Source organism: Vulpes lagopus, chromosome 7 (genome assembly GCF_018345385.1).
Source record: "Vulpes lagopus strain Blue_001 chromosome 7, ASM1834538v1, whole genome shotgun sequence".
NCBI classification, from domain to species: Eukaryota; Metazoa; Chordata; class Mammalia; order Carnivora; family Canidae; genus Vulpes; species Vulpes lagopus.
Window position 1 is genome coordinate 3,898,057 of NC_054830.1, and position 23,248 is coordinate 3,921,304.

Genomic DNA, 23,248 nt, shown 5'->3' on the forward strand with positions numbered 1-23,248 from the left:
CTCTGGCTCACGTGGAGGGCTGTGCGCGGGCTCCAGGGCTCCTGGAAAGCGAACCGCTGGTGCTGCGAGCGCAGTTGCGAGGACGCATAAGCATCCCGGTGCGTGCACTTGGGCTTAGGCGCGCGGGCGACGTGCGCTCACGCTCCCGGTTGGTTGAGCAGCGTTTCCCGGGAGACCCTGTGCACATGCCCAACCTAGCCCGTCCACGGGTGGCCGTGTGCGCCAGTCGGAGGCCTGCTGGAGGGTTCGCGAGACGGTGAACGCAACGCATGCTCCGAATGGAGAGAGCGCGAGCGTCACCGCGCGCACAGTCAGGCGCTCGAGGAGCGGGGTCCCCAGGAGACTAGGTGCGCATGCGCAGATGCCAGGCCTCCCGCGGGCGGGCCACGTGCTCAGGTTCCAGTCTGCGCATGCTCAGACGGTGAGGCGGCGCCCAGCGGCGGTTGAAGCGCTTGGGTGGCGTTGGTTCTTCGGACAAGATGCTGGTGTTGATGCTGGTGGCGATGCTGGTGGCGGCGACGACCCTGCAGCCCTGCTTGCTGGCCAGCGCTCGGCAGCTGTGCCGGTGGGGCTGCCTCCCCGGGGAGGGGGGCTGCCCGGGGTCGGGGAGCGGGCGCCGGCCCGACCGTGAGCTGAGCCTCCGCAGCCTCGTTAAGGCTTCTTAGCTTCTTGTTGGGGAAGTCGCACTCGGTGTTTCCCGTTCTTTCACCCCAACTGCTCCAGCCCATCGCCAGGTCCCCCATTGCCGTTCAGAGCTTGGCCCCGATTCCCGCCCTCGGAGCCTCGTGCGCCGCCGCCACCCTAGCCGAGGGCTCTTCGACCCACTCCTGCAGCCGGAGGGATCGTGCGTAAACGAATCCGATGGGACATGCCCCGGCCCTGTTTGTGTGGCGCCAGGGATAAAACCCAAGCTCCTGGTGCAGCCTGCATTTCCCCACACGGTCTGGCACTCAGGACACTCTGGGGTGGGGCCTTCCTGTGCCCTTGAGAGGTTGAGCAGCATCCCTGGCCTCCAGTCGCTATAGATGCCAGTAGTCCTTCCTCCCCCAGGCTTGAAAATCCATCAGAAATGTCTCTAGTTAGGCACTGCCAACTGCCCCTTGGAAATTTGAGAAGCACGGATCTGGCACCTGCCCACCCCTGAGTCAATGCTCCAGTCACCCCATCCCTTGAACAAGCCCAACTCCGGCCAGCCTTGGGGACAGGGGAGACGGCGCTTGCTACACCCTCTGCCTGGCACACTTTGCTTCCAGATTTCTCCATGGCTGGTTCCCGATCCTGGTTTAAGTCATTCTGATCTTGACTTAAATAGCACATTTCTTTATTTAAAGGGCTCCAATCCCCATAATGGCTTTTTCCTGTCACTGACTTCTGTTACTGTTTTGACACCCCCCCCCTTTTTTTGTCTAGTGCTGTCAGTAGATTAGCTACACGAGGATGTGGAGTATTTATCTCTGTGTACAGAACATTTTGAATCTCAGTAAATATTAGTGAATACTGTATAATAGGTGCCAAGGGGGGGTAAACAGATAAATGCTAACAGGGTTTATCCCTCGGGGAACTGCTGCCTGGAGTAAGCTGTCATACTCAGCAGGGCCCCTGTTTGCCAATGAAATAGTATATGTGCACTTGGGGTGCATGGCCTAATTTGATCTTTACAACAGTTCTGTGATTCCTTAACCGTATCTTATAGATGTGAAAACAGACCCAGTGGAATTACTCACTGGCTTAAAGACCTAGCTAGTAAGCAAAAAGTTTTCCAGTAAGATTTACCAATGAGATTTGTTTCAAAGTTTGGAAATATTGGTGGTGATATCCAATTATCCCATATCCTCACATGGGTTCTCCAAGCATGGTGCTAGACCACCGCCAGCAGCAGCACCTGGGAATTTGCTAGACTTGCGATCCTCGGATCTACTGTATCAGAGACTTGGAGGTGGGGCCCAGCGATCAACAGTTTATCAAGCCTCCAGGTGCTTCTGACACATGTCAAGATGGAGAATCTCTGCTCTAAGCTATAAACTGTACCAACACTCTCTAGCCACCAATACCATCCATCTCCCTGTGCCTGGCCACAGCTAAAGAGAGAAAGAAAAATCCTTGGAGTAAGCGTTCCTAATCTGGGGTCTGCAAATGAGCCTTTATGAGCTCTCAGGAATTAAATCTCCATTTTTGCATATTTGCGTGTGTGTGAGAGGGAGAGGAAGGCCCACAGTGTCATCAGATTTTCCCGGGGCTCCCGTTACCCTAAAGCATCAAAACAGGTACTTGAGCATTAACCCAGGGGTACCCTGGTAGGAGTCATGTTGAATATTCAATAAAAAATGACAGATGGTCTCTCTCATCACTTACCTCTAGTACTCACATGGTGAGGACAGGAAAGGTGTTTCATGTCAGACAGCAAATTCAAGGGGTACGTGGCTCCATACCTCCCTCTCGCTCTTCGCTTTCGAAACTAACACTTGCCAGTATTTCTCAGGTGTCAGTTTTGTGTCAGGCATAGAACATTATCTAATCCCTACCATTGCACTTTGAAGCAGGCTTAATCTTTCCCACTTCACTAAAAAACTAATGGGAAGTGATCACATAACATGAAGGAAGCCAGGAGATGGAAGTGGGTTTAGAACGCAGCTCCCCTTTTCCAGCGTTCATTTGCTGCATTGTAGCTCTGGAGTAACATGAAGCACATGAGTTCCTTTGCTCACATGACATCCTGCAAGAGGGAACGTGTTTTTTTTTTTTCTTCCCCACTCCATGTGTGTCTAAAATGCAGGGAGGAATATTTCACCTTTTAAAATGTATTTCCGTTGACATGGCATTATTTCAGAAGTGATATCTGCATTTCTAAATCCCCTCCAAGCGCCTGGTCCCTAACATGTTAGCTTTACAATTCCTCGTCCTCTGGCGTCTCTTTCAAATAACTAATGATTTGCAAATAAGCAGTAACCTGTACAAGGAATGAATGTGATATCAATAATTATCTTGTGAATCTTCATTTTTAAATTTTGATGTAATTCTAGATACACAGCAAGTTGCAAATATAGCACAGAGGTGTCTCAGGTACCCTTCACCCAGCTTCTCCCACCCCTTTGACCTCTGATGCCACCAGAGTATACTAGGAAAACAGAAAAATCACATTACATTCCTCTTATCCACCTACCTCAATTTCATCTTTACATTTTCAGTATTATATGTTAGGAAATTGTCTTTCTCAGCTGTTCGTTATTATGGAAATTAAGATTTGTCTCTCTCTCTCTAGGACCAACTGTATTTTTCATCTATGACATCCCACTTGATTAAGCATCCTTGCAAGAAAAACATAGCCCTGTATCTAGGGTAAGTGACCATTTTATGTACTGTTACCTTCCCTTTTATTAAAGCATTATATTTGCCCTCATTCATTCAACAGACATTAAGGAAGGTGGCTCTGTCCTGGGTTGCTGCTTCTTGGCCTGTAGGGAGTTCATAGTCAAGGTGGGGGTCAAAGGAAGGGAAATGAAGAAACCTGCAAATAGAATCACGAGTGAATAGTATGGTACCACCTGTCACAGATCCTGGATATAATTAATCATCGTGGAAGTGGGGGGGGGCATTCAAAGGACTGGGAACACCATGCCCAGGGTGCACTTGGGATCATCACTGTGCAAGGGGTAGAACAACAGGTGTGCAAACCATACTGAAACGTTCACCCTTTAACCTAAGAGCAGTGGAGGGTTTGGGGCCACACAGTTTGTGTTCAGGAGGATTTCAAAAGCCCAGGCCAAAACAAAGCAAAACAACATGCTAAAACCTAAACAAGAACAACAAAAAACCAACCCCCCCCCCCAAAGAAAAAGCCTAAAGAGAAGGCAAGGCCATACAGAAGAGCAGGAGGGAGCTTAGCGGGACTCGTCAATCCTCCTGAGGTGTGGAGGATGGAGGTGAGCAAGCAGTTTACGATGGCTCTCAAATTTCTGGTGGAAGGAACGTGGGAGGGAGGGGGGCAAGAGATGGCAGCTTGGGATGGCTTGGTGCCTGCAAGACACCAAGGACACAGGAGGCCAGAGACAGGAACACAAGTTCGTCATCTGTATGTCAGTGGTGGTTCTGGCTGTGGGCAGTCACACAGGGATCACATGTTCAGCAGCCAGAGGTTCTGGTGAATCTTGATTTTTATACAGCAGGTGGGAGAAGAGAAAGAGAAATTGGAAAGCAGGAGACCTAGAAGCTAAGGAGAGCAGGAGCCTGGGGGAGGGATGTCACAGAAAAGGCAGGACACGTGGGTGGGGAAGCAGCCAACAAAGCAGTGGGGCAGATGGGAGAGAGAGCAGGGACACGGAGGTCCCAAGGCTTATGTCACTCTCTCCAGAAGCCAAGACATTCCAGTTCCTGCCACAATGTGGATGAACCTGGAGGATATTATGCTCATTTGAAATAAGCCAGACCCAGAAGGACACCTCCTATGTGACTCCAATCCCAGGAAGTCCCCAGAGGAGGCCCGTCCACAGAGACAAGAGAGGAGATGGTGGGAGCCGGGGGTGGGGCAGGGGGCAAAGGGTGAGTACTTCCTGGAGACAGGGTCTCTGTGTAGGGAGGTGGAAGGTTCTGGAGACAGTGGTGGGGGTGGGTGCATGACAGGTGTTTCATGTCACCAAATGGACACTTAAAAAAATGATTATAATGATGTATTTTATGTATTGTTTTTTCACAAATTGTGAAATACACATTTTATGTTGTGTAGTTTTATTGCAATTTTAAACATTTTTAATTAATTAAAATTAAATACAGTGAAAAATCCACACAAACTAACCATGTTTCAAGCACTCAGTGTAGCTAGCGGCAGCCACCTCGGACAGTTCAGAAGCAGAGTGTTTCCATCATCACACCTGCTTTAGAGCAGGGGTCACAGATGATGCCCTCCCCCCCACTGGGCCAAATTCAGCCTGCCACCTGATTTTGTATGGCTGCTGAGTTAAGAATAGTCTTTACACTTTACATTGAAAAAAAATCAAAAATAAAACCATATTCTGCGGCATGTGAAATGATGTGAAACTCAAATCCCAGGATCCCTGGGTAGCTCAGCAGTTTGGCACCTGCCTTTAGTCCAGAATGTGATCCTGGGGTCCTGGGATCAAGTCCCATGTCGGGCTCCCTGCATGGAACCTGCTTCTTCCTCTGCCTGTGTCTCTACCTCTCTCTCTCTCTCTCTCTCTGGCTCTCATGAATAAATAAATAAAATCTTTAAACAAACAAAAAAATTCAAATCCCAATGTCCATAGTAAAGTTTTATTGGTACGCAGCCACATCCACGGGGTTGCATATTGTCCATGGCAGCTTTTGTGCTACAATAGCAGAGTTGAGTGGTCGAGACAGAGGCGATGTGGCCCCTAAAATATTTCCTATCTATCCTTTTACAGAAAAAGTTTGCCAGACCCCCTGCTTAGAGCATAACATCCTTAAATGAGATACCAAGAACACATTGGAGTGAGACAAATTCTGATTCCAACAGCTTCTGGAAATGAGACATTCTATAATGCCCGATAAAATGGTGAAAATGAAAAAAAAATAGATAAAATGGTGAAAATGTCACTTTTCACCTACAGTGTTGGTGAGGATGAGGGCAAACGGGGATGAGGCTAAGTGTATCTGGGCAGTTTTGGAGAATCTGTCAAAATGTTGAACACGTTCTCAGACACAAAAATCCCATTTCTTGGCAGTTAACCTAAATTTGTAACTTGTTTATGTTGCTCATGTGTATGCTTCCTGAGACCTTTGTCCCACCTGGAACCTTTCCCTAGAATGTCCTTCCTTCTTGCAGTCAGGGGGAAGAGCATCCCAGGTGGCAGGGGCAACGTGTGCTAAGGCCTCCAAGGCAGGACCTGGCTTGAATTGTTGGGAGGAACAGCTCAAGTGCAGTGATTGGGGGAGGAGCAAAAGGAGATGTCAACAGTATCAGATCACATGGGACTTTGTAAGGTGTGGTGACAAATTTGAATTTCAGGGGGAAGCCACCAGAGGGTATGGAGGGGAGTGGCGCAATCTGATGTCTCTTCTAGAGGGCCACTGATTGTTGGGTGACAAAGAGGAAGCAGAGAGGGGAGATGGCAGAAGGACGCAAGTGAGGGGCTGAGGCTGTGGTCCAGTGAGAAACCAGGGAGGCAGTGTTGGAGGGAGACAGTGGTAGGAAAGTAGTACATGAAATCTAGTGGTTCAGAGGAGGAAGGGTCTGGAAGGGAATCAAGGAAGGCTGCATGGAGGAAAGGGCATCAGTTACGCAATGAATTGAGTTGTGGAACCTTGGCTGGGGAGAAACAGTGGGGCATCAGCCCAGAGAAGGACACGGAGCTCTACTTGGCTAAGAGTTGGCCTCCTCTCTTTCAGTGTAAGGACTGAGTGCCTCCCGGGATGAATATGAGTTGGCTTTGAGGGGGCACAGGCCACGTCAGGTGGCGTGAAAGAGGGACGCCCTATGTGTGAGGCTGGAGTGTAAAACTGAAGTCTAAGGTAGTGAGAGGGGAGGATTCTGGGCCTGCCCCCCCCTCCCAGGGGAGGTTGCACAACAGCAGGAAGCATTGGTGGTTGTCACAACTGGGGGTGCTACTGGCATCTGGTGGGCAGAGGCCAGGGATGCTGCTCAGCCTCCTACAGTGCAAAGAACTGCCCCCTGAGAGAGTCATGTGGCCCCAATGTCAGCAGTGCCAAGGCCAGGGAGCCCTGGGGTAGGGACACAGAGTTCAGATCATGGACCACCCTGTAGACCAGTTAAGATGTCTTGCCTGCGATCCTACAGGATATAGGTAGCCCCTCAAGATTTCTGAGTGGGAGCATTTCTGATTTCTGATTGATGCCAGCAGCCACTGCCTTTGGAGTTGACAGTTATTTTTTGCTATAATATGTCTAATTTAAATATGTTTCCCGTTTTCTTTCCCTTGTTTATAGACATCCTATTTTGCTGCCAGCATGCCATCTTCTGCAAGACTGGCACGAGAGTCCCCTACTTTCTAATTCACTGTTTCAAACATTTTTAAATTAATTAATTTTATTAATTAATTTATTTATATGACAGAGAGAGAAGCACAGACACAGGGGTCAATCTTACAACTCTGACATCCTGACCAGAGTCAAAACCAAGAGTCAGATGCTTAACCAGCTGAGCCACCCAGGTGCCCCTCTAATTTACTGTTTTAAAGTTGTGTCTAAATCCAGACCACATAAACCTTGGAGGAAAGCATATTAATGAGGCATTTGACCTTTAGCCTGCGAACAACATAGTGTTGGTTTTGCGTGTTCTAAAGTTTGTCATTACTTACTTTTGGATTCTTTTATTTTTTTTACTTCTGGATTTTATTATTATTATTATTATTATTATATTATTATGATAGTCACACAGAGAGAGAGAGGCAGAGACACAGGCAGAGGGAGAAGCAGGCTCCATGCACCGGGAGCCCGATGTGGGATTCGATCCCGGGTCTCCAGGATCGCGCCCGGGCCAAAGGCAGGCGCTAAACCACTGTGCCACCCAGGGATCCCTACTTCTGGATCTTTTTTTTTTTTTCCCTACTTCTGGATTCTTAACTAGGTTTCTAATAGCTCTAGTTCCTGGAAAACTGAGCCACTATATATTGATTTCAACCCCAAACTTGTTTCTTTGTATTTTTTTTTCCTAGTGAACTAAAGAAGGTCTTGTAGGGCAGAAGCAATGCTTGGTCATCTTTATGTCCCCAGAGCCTGGTATCCAATAAACGTGTGCCAGATGCATGAATGAATTAGTTCTTTTTTTAAAGATCAAAATAGGTGAAAACCTTGTAGTAGTTCAGAAAACTCTTGTTCAGAATACTCACCTCAGGGGTGCCTAGGTGGTTCAGTTGGTTAAACACCTGACTCTAGATTTTGGCTCAGGTCATATCTCAGGATCATAAGATGGAGCCCTGCATTGGGCTCCATGCTGGGCGTGGAGCTTGTTTGAGATTCTCTGTCTTCCTCTCCCTCTGCCCCTCCATCCCACCAACCCCCATATCCCTAGCTTGTGCACACACATGCTCTCTTTCTCTCTTTAAAAAAAGAAAAGAAAAGAAGAAGAAGAAGAAGAAGAGAAGGAAGAAGGAAGAAGAAGAAGAAGAGGAGGAGGAGGAGGAGGAGGAAGAAGAAGAAGAAGAGGAGGAGGAGGAGGAGGAGGAGGAGGAGGAGGAGGAGGAGAGGAGGAGAGAGAGAAGAAGAAGAAGAAGAAGAAGAAGAAGAAGAAGAAGAAGAAGAAGAAGAAGAAGAAAAGAAGAAGAAGAGAAGAAGAAGAAGAGGAGGAGGAGGAAAAAGCTCACCTCAATGACAGATTCTAAAACAGAAACAAAACCCAAGGGCACCTGGCTGGCTCAGGCCATTAAGCATCTGACTCTTGATTTCAGCTCAAGTCTCAATCTCAGGGTCATGAGTTCAAGCTCCACATTGGGCTCCATGTGGGACAGAGTGCCTGTTAAAAAAAAAGAGAGAGAGAAAGAAAAAGAAACAAAACCCCAAAATAAGTAAACAGGTAAAATAATATTCCACAGTTTATGCTTCAGTGTTCCTTTTGCCTCCAATGTGTTATTGATTTTGATGTCAACTGGATACTTGCTGAAGGCGTTCAACCCTGTAAAAGAGACAATATAAAGGTAAAAATAACAGAGAATTATATCATTTTCATTCAACTTTGTATCAAAGGTCCCAGCCAGTGCAATATGACAGGAGAAAAACTTGAAATGTAAAACACATTGGAAAGGAAGAGACAACATTTGCCAAATCCAAGAGTATCAGCTACCAGAAGGAACAACTGAGTGTAGCAAGATGGCCAAATACAACACGGACATTGAAAACATCAACACCTCTCTTATAAACTAGCCATGGATGCTCAGAAAAGGCAGTTAGGAAAAAAACATCATTCTGAATAGCAACAAAAGCTTTAAGACGCATAAGAATTAACTCAGCAATTCCTTTCTGTCTAAAACCATAAAACTCTGCTGGAGGGAGCAGGAGAAAGAGATCTGGAAAAGGAAGCGATATACCATGTTCATGGATGGCCTTTCACTTCTTAAACGTTTTCTGCCTGAGGGAACACATTGTTTCTTTCATGCATACACATTCCTGGTCTGAAACCTTTTACTTTAGTGGGATCAGAACCATATAAGTGACAAAAGTGGAGTGCATCCTATGTAAGGCAAGCTGTCACTTAATGTACATTTTATGTAATTTTATATTTGACGTGGTCAAGTGACATGACTTTTTAAAAATGTTATTTCAAAAAGTCAAACACCCAGTCTATAGAGGTTTACTCATGCAAAGATGAAAGATGATAGATAGTTGAATACATAGATAGAACCTAACCTAATCTCATTTTTTATTTATTTTATTTATTTTATTTTTTAAAGATTTTATTTATTTATTCATGAGAGACAGAGAGAGACACAGGCAGAGGGAGAAGCAGGCTCCATGCAGGGAACCTGACATGGGACTCGATCCCAGGTCTCCAAGATCACACCCTGAGCTGCAGGTGGTGCTAAACCACTGTGCCACTGGGGCTGCCCTAAATGTCATTTTTTAAAAATATTTTATTTACTTATTCATGAGAGACACAGAGAACGAGGCAGAGACATAGGCAGAGGGAGAAGCAGGCTCCATGCAAGGAGCCTGATGTGGGACTCGATCCCAGATCCTGAGATCACACCCTAAGCTAAAGGCAGATGCTCAACTGCTGAGCCACCCAGGCGTTCCCCTAAATTTCATTTTTAAAAAGGTGGAGGGAGGGCACGTGAGTGGTTCATTCAGTTGGGCATCTGACTCTTGATTTCGGCTCAGGTTTTGATCTCAGGGTAATGAGATTGAACCCCATGTCTGGCTCCGTGCTCAGTGGGGAGCCAAACATGGGGCTCTCTCTCCCTCTGCCTCTCCCTCCTGCTCCTATGTGCACCCCTCCTAAAATAAATGTTTTTAAAAAAGGAATTTTGTTTGAGTAGACCATTTTTAGCGTGCCTGATGTCATCTTTTTTTCTTGTGTGAAATTGTTCTAATTTAACTCTTTTGTTGTCTGTTTCAGAAGACGACTTTTTTTCACGAGAGATAATTTCAGAAGTAGTCTCCTTCCGCTTTCCATCCCTACATCAATGAAGGTAGTTATTTTACTGGATCATCTGAAGGATTCTCAACATAAGTAACATTTGGTGGAAGATACAGTTTGGAAATATCACACTAGTCCATTTTTGTTAGTTTGAGGGCTTATATTACAATGTAAAGTATATTACATTACAAAGTAAAGACATTGAGAGCAATTTCTAAGCCAGAAGGGTTGATTCTATTCTGCTCTTATTACTAAGATAGGCTCCCCCCTCCCCCCAAAGAACAGTTGTTGGAAATGCTCCTTGTAATGGTTTGTGTGTTGTGAATGGATAGATTAGGTGCACTAATCTCAGGGCCTCCCTAAATTGTCCTAAACAAAAACAGAAAAACCTTTATTTACTCTCTTGGTAACATCTTGAAAAATTCTACCACTGGCCCCTACAACTAAAGAAGGCTTTGCCATCTATTCAAATGCCAAGGTTTCTCTTATAAGCAACACGCTTATCATGTATTTTCATCGTCCATGATTTACACTTTAGGCTTTATCCTCAGAGAAAGTTTTGATAAGGAAGAAGGAGAATCGATAAGGAAGGAGGAGGTATCCAAGGCACCAAATACCAATTCCAGGCTCTCAGTTTCTGTTCCAGCTGACCCCAAATATTCAGTTCCCAACACCTAGGAACCAAACAGCTCTTGCTGGCACACAGGTTTCTTAAATTGCATCTCAATGTCTTACTTCCCGAATTGTCTGAAAGGATGCACTTGCTGATACTCTGTGTGTCATTATTTCTAGGCTGGCCTACCGGAAGTAACATCGGCACACATCGCTGGCTCAGTACTGCTGTTAGTAGTCAGTCGAAAAGTCTATATTTACAATTATGAAGCCAATTACTGGAACACATCTATAGGTACATGTGTTTTGTATTTTTAAAAATATTTTTTGCAACCCGCCAACATCCAAGAACAGGTTATTCATTTTCGAAATGCAAACAGTGCCACTACTTGGATGTCGTGCCCCAAGACACTGCCTCGTCCTTTAAAATTCAAAATGAATATTGAATGAATTCAATATGAATTCAATATTCATTCAAATGAATATTGGTTGTAGGGCTGAATGTAGGGCTCAAATGAATATAGGGTTGTAGGGAACCTAGTGTCAGGGATTGTAGTTACAAACCACAAAAGCCTTCTCTGATGTGACTGGAGTAAGTCAAGGACATTGATGGGAATTGCGTTGGAGTGGATGCCAGAGAGGACGGAGGAAGGCTGGGAATGACTCATACAAGCTTGGTGACAAGGCTGAGAGATAAGAATATTCGGTCTCACCTACTGCCCGTTAGGGACAGGGGATAGGAGAGAAGATAAGCCGCATGAAGAGAGTGAAAGAAGAGGACCCTCACTAGGAGGCAAGGGGATGAGGTCAAGAATGAAGACAAGGGAGGTGCCATTCTTTAGAAAAGAAGGATGTTCGGGTACCCATTGTGATGAGAAAGGGGTCAGTTTGGGGCACCTGAGGGGGGCTCAGACGTTTGGGCGTCTGACTCTTGATTTCAGCCCTGGTTGTGATTTCAGGGTCATGAGATTGAGCCCCCCACAAGGTTCTGCTGTCAGTGGAGTCTGCCTATTTCTCTCCCTCTGTTCCTGCCCCCTCCTTCTTAAATAAATAAAATCCTAAAAAATTGTTTTAAACCAGAAAAGAAAAGAAAGGGGTCAGTTCAAGGTTTCTCAACCCCAGCCCTGACATTTAGGGCTAGGTCATTCTCTGGGGGGGGCCTCCCTGGTCACTGTAGGGATGTGGGGCAGCAGCCCTGGCCCCATCCACCCCCCCGGCCAGGAGCACCTCTCTCCCACCACATCCTGACCCCACAAATGTGCCCAGATGTCACCCAGTGTTCACTGGGAGCCAAAATCTCCTCAGTCGAGAGCCACAAGGGTTAGTCAATCACCATCTGGCAATTCGTTCCTTATTCTTTTGCTTCACTTACATTGGTTTTGGTGAAGGATTGTGGATCCCAGGAAGGGGAACCTTGCCCAGCCAGTGCCCTGCCTGCCAGGTGCTTGCTGAACCCTGGCAGGTGAGGGGCTGACAGTCCCCAGGAGGGACAGAGAGCACAGCGGAGGAGCCACACCTTAGTTTGGACAGGACCCTCAACAACCAGGTGACCGGATGATGCTGAGTGAATGGTGCCTGGGGTGGGGGGTAGGGGGTGAGGGAACTGGGCACAAGTGCAGTGTCAGGTGGGCAGGTAGAGAAGGTACCTAACCCAGGTGGAGTGGGCCCCCAGGGCTTCTGTTGGGGTCTGTAGTAACAAGCCACAGACACCTGCTCTGACTGATCTGGGGGCCATGTCTTCAATTGTCACATCCACACCAAACGTGCAGCTGCCTCCAAACCTCAAGTCCATCCATTCTCAGCAGAACCGACCACCCTCAGCCAAACTGCCTCCAAGCCCTCCCAACTTCCTCCCTCTCTTTCCTCCCTCCAAAATTCACCCATGAGCTTGTTCTTGCTTTGCTGTCCAGTCCTCCATCCCCCTCCTGACCTCCACGTCAGTTCTTTTCTCTCTCACACTTCATGCCTCTTTTTCCTTTTTTTGGGGGGGGTATAACACTAACATAAAACTGACCATTTTAACCATTTTAAAGTGTACAATTCAGTGGCATTTAGTACATTCACAGTGTTGTGCAACTATCACCACTATCTAGTTTCAGAACGTTCCATCACCCCAAGAAGAAAGACCGTCCCCATCAACAGTCATATCCCACCCCCTCCCCAGCCCCTGACAACCACATACCCTCTTCCTGTCTTTCTGGATGAGCCTGTTCTGGACATCAGACACGTGGAATCACACACTCTGTGACTTTTTTTGTGCTGGCTTCTCTTGCTGAGCATCGTGTTTTGGAGCTTCCTTCCCATTTTAGTGTGTGTCAGCAGCTCGTTCCTTTTTAAGGCCCCCTCCTTCTTAAATAAATAAAATCATAATTTAAAAAAACCTAAAAAATAAAAGGAGTCAGTTCAAGGTTTCTCAACCCCACCACTGCTGACATGTAGGGCCAGGTCATTCTCTGTGGGGGGCCACCCACAGAGATGGGTGACTGATCAGAGATGATCAGTGATGTTGAGAGCATCTTCTCCTGTCTTGTTGGCCACGTGTATATTTTATTTGGAGCTGAAGCTTCTGCTTTTACAATAGAATTAAAAAAGAATGCCTCCCTAAGAGAAAGGAGCCATTTTGGCAGAGTCCTAAGAGTTCCCACAAAACCATTGGATCTCAACTGTGACAGGAATGCCCTCCAGATGATACCTGGCAATATCTGGAGATATCTTTAGTTGTTAAGACTGGGGGAGGGTGCTTCTGGCATCCAGTTAGCAGAGACATAGTATAGTGCACACAGGACAGCCCCTCAACCAACAACAATCTGGACTCAAATGTCAGTAGTGTCAGGGTCGAGAAACCCTGCTTTATATTTTCCCCTGAAATTTAGGGAACTCATGGTTTGTTGGCTGGTTGGTTGGTTTGTTTATAGTGGGTTGCATGCCCAACAAAGGGCTTGCACTCATGACCCCAAGATGAAAAGTCACATGACCCACTGACTGAGCCAGCCAGGCGTCCTGGAAACTCATGTTTTTTACAATGGTCTTGTCCTTTTAGGTATAGAACACCCTGTTTCACATGTTTCTGGTGACAACTGTTGTTATAGTGGACATCCCTTTTGCGTGGTGAGTAGACCGTCAATTTTTTACTCTATTTTAAACATAGGTAATGAATTAAAACATGGACAGAGTAATCCATGAAGGCTGGGGCATCAGGTTCCTTGATGGACCTGGGCAGTGTCCCTTCCTCAGGGTTCAGAAGAGGACCTGAGATAATGGGATCACCTAGCTGACACATTAGGAATATATCCACCAACCTTCCTTTTTAAAACTTGTTATTATGAAATATTTATAGACCCTATAGGAAGTCCCACACCCCCTTCACTAATGGTTCTGTCTTATGTAACTATAATAAAAAAAACTGAAACTGGGAAGCTGACCTGGAAATAATGGGTGGATCTAATTCTGTGTTATTTATCACATGTGTGAAGTCACAGAAGTACTACTGCCCTCAAAACACTAGACTGTTCAATGACCCCAAAGCTCTCCTTACATCCCTGCCTTGCTGTCCCTACCCCTGGCATATACTAATCTATTTTCCATCTCTATAATCTCATCATTTCAAGAATGTTCTATCTATACATGGGATCGTACAATATCGAACTCTGGGGATTAGCTTTTCTCACAAAATGCTCTGGAGACTCAACCCACCAATAGCGTGTAACTAATCCATTCCCTCTTCTTATCAAATAATATTCCATGGAGTGGGTTTGGTTGTTCCCACTTTTTGGTTATTACTAATAAAGCTGCTATGAACATTCATTTTTGTCTCCACATAAGTTTTCATCTCTGGGATAAATGCCCGGGAGTGTGATCATGGGCCTCTATCTCCTTTATTTTCAGTTGAGATATAATTGAGATACAACCATGTATAAATTTAAGGTGTACGGTGTGTTGATTTGATACATTTATAGGCCACAATATGATGACCACCATAGTATTACCTAAACCTCCATCACATGATCATCATTGCCTTTTTGTGATGAGAACAGTTAAGATGAATCTCTTAGCAACTTTGAAATGTATAATATGGTATTGTTATCTGTAATCACTATGCTGTGCATTAGATCTCTCGAACTTATTTATCTACCAGTTGCGAGCTTGTACCCTTCAATAATATTTCCCCAACCCCTCTAACCCTGTATCCCCTTTTAAAGAGACTGTTCTCTGTGTGTGTTATTCCAGGATATAAGTAACTCAGTTTTTGCTTATTTGCATGGAGATCAAATATCTCAGACCAACATATATTTCTCAAACAATGGGGGATTCAGATATCAGAAGTTTGCCTATGAAAAACAGGTATGTTCAATTTGATAAAAAAGTGAACAACAAAAATATATGTTTATCTTCTGCATGGTAGGAGTAATCTGCATGGTAGGAATAATTAGCTATCACTGTGTGAACAAGAGCTTTTCTCTCTTTAGGAGCCTAAGGCGCTGGGAGAGTAGGGAAAATTCTAGGTCATAGGAGGTTTTTTAGGAGTACTTATGTAAAAAAAAAAAAAAAAAAAAGGAGTACTTATGTAAATAAACCTGGTGCCACGGTAAAGTCTGCACTTAACCCCAGGCCCAGCCGAAGATCAGTACCATAGTACCATCAGGTGCCATCATCATTCTAATTACACAGATGAGAGAACTGTCCTGGGTCAGTTCCCACCCTCCCCGAATTATACTCATCCAGAAGCACAGAGTGTAACCTTACTTGGAAATAGGGTCTTTGCAGATTGACAAAGTGGGTTTATAGTGGGTTGCATGCCCAATGCAGAGATCATACTGCGTTGATCATACTGGAGATCATACTGGATCAATGTAGGTCCTAAATCCAACAACTGGTATCCTTAGAAGAGGGAGAGGACATGCTGAAGTGGACGGGATCCTTGGGAGCTCTAAGAGATGAAAAAGTTTTATTCTGATGCAGAGAGAGTCCCGAGTCCCCAAACACTTGGGAGGGATGTGTAAAGGAAAGCAGAAAGAGTCTGCTCTGCTCTTGAGCATTCATAGTGTCCCAAATGCAGGTTCTCTGCCCTGCCCAAGAGGCCCAAGGGAGCCTAGAACCTAAGTGACCACATATTTTCATCCAAATTAGGCCTAGGACTCAGAATTAACATGTGCGCTTAGTTGAAAACAATCATGGCTAAAAAACCTGATAGGTGGTAGGTAGGTAGATAGACAAATAGGTGATAGGAATTGATTCACGTGGTTAAGGGACAGAGAAGCCCCACAATCTGCCATCTGTGGGCTGGAGAACCAGAAAGTCTGGTTCCATAGTTCCCTTTAAGTGCAAAAGCTGAAGGACCAGGGAACCACTGGTGTAAGTCCTGGCATCTGAAGGCCCAAGAACAGAAGCTCTGATGTCTGAGGGCAGGAGGACATGGGCATCCCAGCTCAATGTGAGAGATCTCAGATTCACACCTTACCTCCCCTTCTTCCTTCTATGCAGGACCCCAATGGATTGAGTGATGCCTGCCCACACCGGTGAGAGTGATCTTCACTGGGTCTACTGAATCAAATGATTCTTCCAGAATCACCCTCACAAACACACACAGAAATAATGTCTTACCAGCTACCTGGGCATCCCTTAGCTCAGTCCAGCTGACACACAAAATGAACCAACACAAGTCCACCCCTTGTGGCCGTGGCGGCCATCCGCATCTCCTTCAACCATACTTACTCTCCAAATGAAGACACTAACAAGGCCATAATTCCACCCAACACAATCCAACCGTCCTCAGTACAACTGAAAAGGGATTCCTCCTGTGTGAAGTTTACTCTTCTTGATGTCCTCTCACTCAAACACCAGTTATAAATACAACAGTCTATCTGCTGTGTGTGCGAGTGTGTACGTGTGTGTTATTGTTGTTTTCGAGGCCAGAGGGTTGAGACTCCTGAGCAGTCATGATTCATCCCTTGGAGTTCCACCAGCAGGGAAGGAGTTGGGGTATCTGCTGGGGAGGTGATGAGCAGGCCACTGGGAAGCCCAGCAACCCATGCCAGCTGGGATGGATTGACCATATGTCTTGGTCAGCTTGTGCCACCGTAACAGATGCCACAATCTGGGTGACTTAAACAATGGAAATTTATTTCTCACAGTTCTGGAGGCTGGAGAGTCCAAGATCAAGACAATAGGGGATTTAGCTCCTGGTAAGGGCTGTCTTCCTGGCTTGCAAATGGCCACCTTCTTACTGTGTCCTCACCTAACAAAGAGAGAACGCTTGGTATCTCGTCTTCCTTTTAATATATTTTCTTTATTTGAGAGAGATAGCTCGAGCAGATGGAGGGACAGAGAGAGAGGGAGAAGAAGACTCCCCACTGAGCAGGGAGCCTGATACAGGGCTCGATCCCAGGACCCCGGCTCGTGATCTGAGCTGAAAGCAGACACTCAGCCACTGAGCCACCCAGGGGCTCCAGGTGTCTCTTCTTATAAAGGCACTAACCTCATCATTGGGGCCCCACCCTCATGACTTCATCTAAACCTACGTAGTTCCCACAGGCCCCACCCCCAAGGGCCATCCCACGGGGGGCTAATTTGAATGTTTGTCTCCCCCCCTCAAATTTATATGTTGCCATTCTAATGCCTGATGTGATTGTATTAGGAGTTGGGGCCTTTGGGCATGTTTGTTTATTTTTTAAAGATTTTATTAATTTATTCATGAGAGACAGAGAGGCAGAGACATAGGCAGAGGGAGAAGCAGACTCCCTGAGGGGACCCTGATGTCGGACTCAGTCCTAGGACCCTGGGATCACGCCCTGAGCTGAAGGCAGAAGCTCAACCACTGAGCCATCCAGGTGCCCCAGGAGTGTTTAGAGTATGAAGATGGAGTCCCAGTGAATGGGATCGGTGCCCTTCTGAAAGAGGGAGCCATGGAGAGTTTGCTAGCCTCCTTCTGCCATGTGGGAACACAGTAAGAAGAACATAACCCAGAAGCAGGCCCTCTCTTGGCTGTGCTGGCACCTTGATCTCAGATTTCCAGCCCTCCACAACTGTGAGCAACGAACTTGTATTGTCTCTAAGCTACTCTGTCTGTGGCACTTTGTGAGAGCAGCCAACATGGACTAAGGCAGGTGTTAGGACTTGAACATATGAACATTGGGGGAAGACACAATTCAGTCCACAACACTGTTTATGATGGAAAACTCCCCCTAGGAACCCAAGAGGCTTAAATGAAACAGCAGTCTTTCTCCCTCTTACCTGAAAGATGTCTGGAGACAGCCAGCTGGGTTAGCCCACTGTCCCTAGAATAGGGCCCGTGGCCTCATGCTCCAACTTGGCTTCTGGGCACTTTGCAGACCCACCAAAAATAAGGAATCTCAGCAGGAGTGAAGGCTTTAAGCAGGCGTCTAGCAGTCTGAGGTCACACCACTTCCTCCCAACATCCCCAAACCAAGGTATTTTCATTCAAGGTTCTGTCCTACATGCTACATTTCCGTAGAGGGGAAATAGATCGTAACTAAAAAGACTTTCCCTCATTCTGGCTTATGAGGTAATTTGGAGTTTAAATCAAACACCTTAATGGTTTATTCATATGTGATGTTTTTTGTTTGTTTCACAGGCAGAACTAGTCGGGTCTTTGGGTGGGATCTTCTACTTTCACTCCTTGTCACAGGTTGGGCTGCTTCTCATTGATCAAGGGAAGGTGAGTAGCTTTGGACTGGGAAGAAAGGTTTAAGTGACCTTTGCCCCAAGCCAGGTTTTTGTTAAGAGTCACACACTTGGATTTTCTTTTCTTTTATTTATAATAAATTTATTTTTTATTGGTGTTCAATTTGCCAACATACAGAATAACACCCAGTGCTCATCCCGTCAAGTGCCCCCCTCAGTGCCCGTCACCCATTCACCCCCACCCCCCGCCCTCCTCCCCTTCCACCACCCCTAGTTCGTTTCCCAGAGTTAGGAGTCTTTATGTTATACCCTTGGATTTTCATACCTGAAATCCATCTAGGTTTTCATTCATCTATCCATTCATGTATCCATCTATTCATCCATCTATCCATCCTACCATCCATCCACCCATCCATATATCTTAGCTACTTATCCATCCATCCATCCATCCATCCATCCACTCATCCATATATCCTACCTTCTTATCCATCCATCCATCCATCCATCCTTCATCCTTCCATCCATCCATCCATCCATCCATCCATCCATCCATCCATCCATCCATCCATCCATCCATCCATCCATCCATCCATCCATCCATCCATCCATCCATCCATCCATCCATCCATCCATCCATCCATCCATCCATCCATCCATCCATCCATCCATCCATCCATCCATCCATCCATCCATCCATCCATCCATCCATCCATCCATCCATCCATCCATCCATCCATCCATCCATCCATCCATCCATCCATCCATCCATCCATCCATCCATCCATCCATCCATCCATCCATCCATCCATCCATCCATCCATCCATCCATCCATCCATCCATCCATCCATCCATCCATCCATCCATCCATCCATCCATCCATCCATCCATCCATCCATCCATCCATCCATCCATCCATCCATCCATCCATCCATCCATCCATCCATCCATCCATCCATCCATCCATCCATCCATCCATCCATCCATCCATCCATCCATCCATCCATCCATCACACCACCACTCCCCTCCCCCTCTCATTTGCTGATACAGTCATGCACTTGGCAATATTTATGTAGTGTCTAGGAGGTGCTAAGCACTGCGCTGAACACTAGGGATAAAATACAAAGTTTGATGCACATATCGCTGACAAGATGGCTGTAAATGCTTCGTGTTGAAGTCTTTGTTTAGTGATTATTTTCATGTGTATTCAGAAAATCAGTACATGAAACTTGTGACCTCACAGATATCATTTAGAATAAGACTGAGTTAAGAAGACGAGTCAGTCCATGTAAACCACATTTGAAGAAAAACGATTAAGGCAGAAAAAGATTAAGTACGGTCAGCACCCAGGTAGGATGTGCAGCTCTGGAGTTTCGGGGAGCCCTGCAGTTAGGAAGACGCTGACCTGCATGGCTGAAGCCCCCACCCTCTGCTAGGTCCTGTCCCTGCCCAGAGTGCCCTCATTTGCCTGAAGTGCCCGGGGCCTTGCCCTGCTCCGGAGTGACCGCAGTGTCCAGGGTTGCAGGCTATGCATGATTTCCCAGCCTGCCCACAGGCTTTGGCTGGCAGGTCTCCATACTCCAGGGATGGGGTGGGTGTCGATGCGCTGCAGTGTCCCTCGGGGCTCACTCCCTGCACGTTTGCATTCTTAGGGCCCGTTGAGGTGCCTCCGCCTTCTCACAGAGGAGGAGAGCTGCAGGGCAGGTTTCTCTGTGTGGAGCTCAGTACCCAGTACTTTTCCACTCCCAGTCTCCCTTCACTTCAGCCCCCTAGTGCCTGAAACTGGTGGAGCCTTTGGTTTGGGGCTCCCTCTGCAGTGAGCTGCACCCCTCATCTGACCCAGCAGCGTTGAGGAGGGACGCTTTCTCCGGCTCAGCGCTTTCTCTGGCCTCACCTGTCAGCGATCCAAGGCTGCCCTCCTTCATGTTGGGCGTGTCACCTCAGTTGGCTACTCTGCCACCAGGTGGCTCAGCCCCTCAAGACAGGGAACTGGAGGCAGCAGGTGCATGACACAGCCTGAGCTGGGAGCACCATCCATCCTGCCCTGGGTGCTGGGTCTCTGGCTCCCCAGCCCGGGGAACTGTGCACATTGTGGGAGGAATAGTTCTTTGGGGCCATCCTGGGCACCGCAGGGTATAGAGCAGCACCCCTGGCCTCACCCACTCCCTGCCAGGAGCACCGCCAGTCCTGATGGCCCCACATGTCCCTGGACACTGCCCAGCATCCCCTGGGGGCAGCATCGCCCCAAACTGAGACCCACTGGCCCAGATAATGTTTGCAGGAAATCCAGTAGCAAAGCACACAGCCCCCTGCTACTGCTGAGCCCAGATTCTTTCTCAGGCCCAGATGCAGGGGGCTTTTCCTCTTAGGCTAGGTTCAGCTACTCGGAACACCCCCTGAACTTCAGTTTTGGGCTGCCTTTTGACTACAACGGGACCCTTAACATCCTCATCACCCCCGGCCAGAAGGGCATCCTGATCTTCTGGTTTGAGAGGAGCCTGTTGCTTTCCAGAAACTCAGGTGAGTGAGACCCAAGCCCAGGTCCCCCTCTGGGCGGGGAGAGCACAGCTGGTTTGTCTCTCCCCTGCCTCGAGCAGATGGGGACCAGCCCATTCTCACTCTCGGGGCCCTCACTGCATCCATCTCTCTCCCTGCCCCAGTTTCCACTTCCTGGAGTCTTTAGGGCCGCGTGGGCAGGTTCTGAAAGTCACCCTCCAGTCACCCAGGGCAGAGCCCCAAGTCTCCCCTCCAGGAACCACAGGTCTTGTTTGGGTGCCAAGGTTAGCAACTCTGGGACGTTGCTCGGGGCTGTCCAGTTGGACTTCCCCTGGCCAGAGAGAACTTGGGAAATGGCACAGCACCTCTGGCTGCCTCGCTGACGAATCGGGGCAATGCCCACACTGCATGAGCCCCTGCCCGCCAGCCAGCACGAGATGAGAAGCAAACAGCAGGCCCTCCACCCTGCCCGGGGAAGGGATACCACCAGGGAGGCCCTGGGACACAGGTGTGGCTGCAAGAGCACCAGCCAGGCCACTTGAACACCATGCCCCATACCCCATGCAAGAGAAGGGCTCAGGGCTCCCCTCCATTTGGGGAGCTCATTCGAGAAGGGAAGCTCTTATTCCTTACACGCTGCCCATATAGCAAAAGGCATTCCATGCTGTGCAAGACAGCCCATATGCCCCAGCTATATGCCCATATAGCAAAAGGCATTCCAGCATGCAAGACAGCATTTTCTGTGAACCCTGCAGCCAACGATGTGCTGCATTCCTGTCCCTTGGGGCACACAGGGTTGGTTTTCTCGAACCCAAGCTCATTCTACACGATGCTCTTACAGCCGAGCACCTTGGTGCTGTGTTTCCCTCCATTCTGCATCGTGTGAGTCACGCACTAAGGGTTGGGGCAGGCGGCAGGGATCGCTCAGCCTTTCAGCAGTGAGGGTCCCTTTGCTCACAACTCTACCCTATTGTCTCACAGGTCAGCTGGTTTACCCTCTCCAGGTGAAAGAAGGACCCCACACCTTGCTCTCTTCCATTTCTGAGGCCAACGTCACCATCTACAGCGTGGCCGCCAGTGCGTGCCCAACCTATGGGTAGCTTTCTAGAAGTGCCTTATACCGGCCTTACTAACCACTGACCTGCTAGATCCAGTCCGGCCAAAACCAAACCACACCAAACAAGACCTGAACCAAAATGTGATTGTCTCACATTTGAGGAAAACTCTTGGCATAAACTTTTGTACCCTTTCACCATGAAGTGAAATATGAATTGGGTGTTGGCTTTCTGGGGCCACTACAACAAATGCCCCCAAACTGTTATGGTTCTGGAAGCCAGAAGTCTGAAGTCAAGGTTGTCAGCAGGGCTGTGCTCCCTGCATAGGCTCCAGGGAAGGATCTGCCCCAGGCCTGTTTCTCTGGCTTCCAGGCGGCTGTCCTCACCACCATGTGCTCCCTCTGTGCACGGCTGTGTCCAAACCACCCCCTTTTTTACAAAGACACCAGTCATCCTGGGTTAGGACCTACTCTGATGGCCTCGTTTTAACTGAATCATCTCTGTAAAGAGCTGATCTCCAAATACAGTCACCTTCTGAGGTCCTGGGGGTTAGGACTATGCTGTATCTTTTTTGGAGAGGACACATTTCAACCTATAACAGATGGCATCTCAGGATTTCTTTTTTTTTTTAATATTTTATTTAGATAAATAAATAGTTGACAGAGAGAGCGAGCATAAGCAGGGGAGAGGCAAAGGGAGAGGGAGAAGCAGGCTCCCCGGGGAACAGGGAGCCCAACATGGGGCTCAGTACCAGGACCACACGATCATGACCTGAGCTGAAAGCAGATGTTTAACTGACTGAGCCCCCACAGGTGCCGGCATCTCAGGCTTTCTTTGGTACTAAAATGTCCTGCTGCCGTCCTGAAAGATGAACTTCACCAGACTAATATTTCTCCCCTGACAGCTCCCAAGTTGGAAACTTAGAGGCAAATAGTGAGACACGCTGAGGGCAGGGGCGGGGGGTGTCACTTGGGTGCTAAGTCAGTATCTCCCTTGTTGGTGATCATCTTGTTATATCCTCCCAACTATGTCCCTGTAGCTGTTTAAAATGAACTTAGAGGGCAGCCTGGGTGGCTCAGCGGTTTAGTGCTGCCTTCAGCCCAGGGTGTGATCCTGGGGACCCTGGATCAAGTCCCACGTCGGGCTCCCTGCGTGAAACCTGCTTCTCCCTCTACCTGTCTCTGTCTCTGTCTCTCTCTCTCTCTCTCTCTCTCTCTCTCTCTGTGTCTCTCATGAATAAATTTTTTAAAAAATCTTAAAATAAAATGAACTTAGAGTTACAGAAATTCATGATATAAAATGTTCTTATAATTAAAACTAGTAGTGCATGGTCCTTTAAATTATTATTATTATTATTATTTAATATCACAAGTACAGTTAAA

The 23,248-nt window shown here is 47.4% G+C and overlaps 1 protein-coding gene across 1 annotated transcript in view; it reads left to right on the forward strand.

The window, feature by feature from the left end:
- Nucleotides 1-433: 433 nt before the first annotated feature.
- CATSPERD (cation channel sperm associated auxiliary subunit delta) overlaps nucleotides 434-23,248 on the forward strand; it is a 50,332-nt gene continuing 27,517 nt past the window's right edge. Inside the window, exons 1-10 of the mRNA XM_041761787.1 lie at nucleotides 434-565; nucleotides 2,359-2,413; nucleotides 3,260-3,336; nucleotides 10,043-10,115; nucleotides 10,856-10,970; nucleotides 13,716-13,783; nucleotides 14,903-15,016; nucleotides 18,267-18,350; nucleotides 20,685-20,835; nucleotides 21,793-21,888. Of these exons, the coding sequence (XP_041617721.1) occupies nucleotides 480-565; nucleotides 2,359-2,413; nucleotides 3,260-3,336; nucleotides 10,043-10,115; nucleotides 10,856-10,970; nucleotides 13,716-13,783; nucleotides 14,903-15,016; nucleotides 18,267-18,350; nucleotides 20,685-20,835; nucleotides 21,793-21,888 (919 nt within the window). The 5' untranslated portion in view covers nucleotides 434-479. The remainder of the gene's footprint in view (nucleotides 566-2,358; nucleotides 2,414-3,259; nucleotides 3,337-10,042; nucleotides 10,116-10,855; nucleotides 10,971-13,715; nucleotides 13,784-14,902; nucleotides 15,017-18,266; nucleotides 18,351-20,684; nucleotides 20,836-21,792; nucleotides 21,889-23,248) is intronic.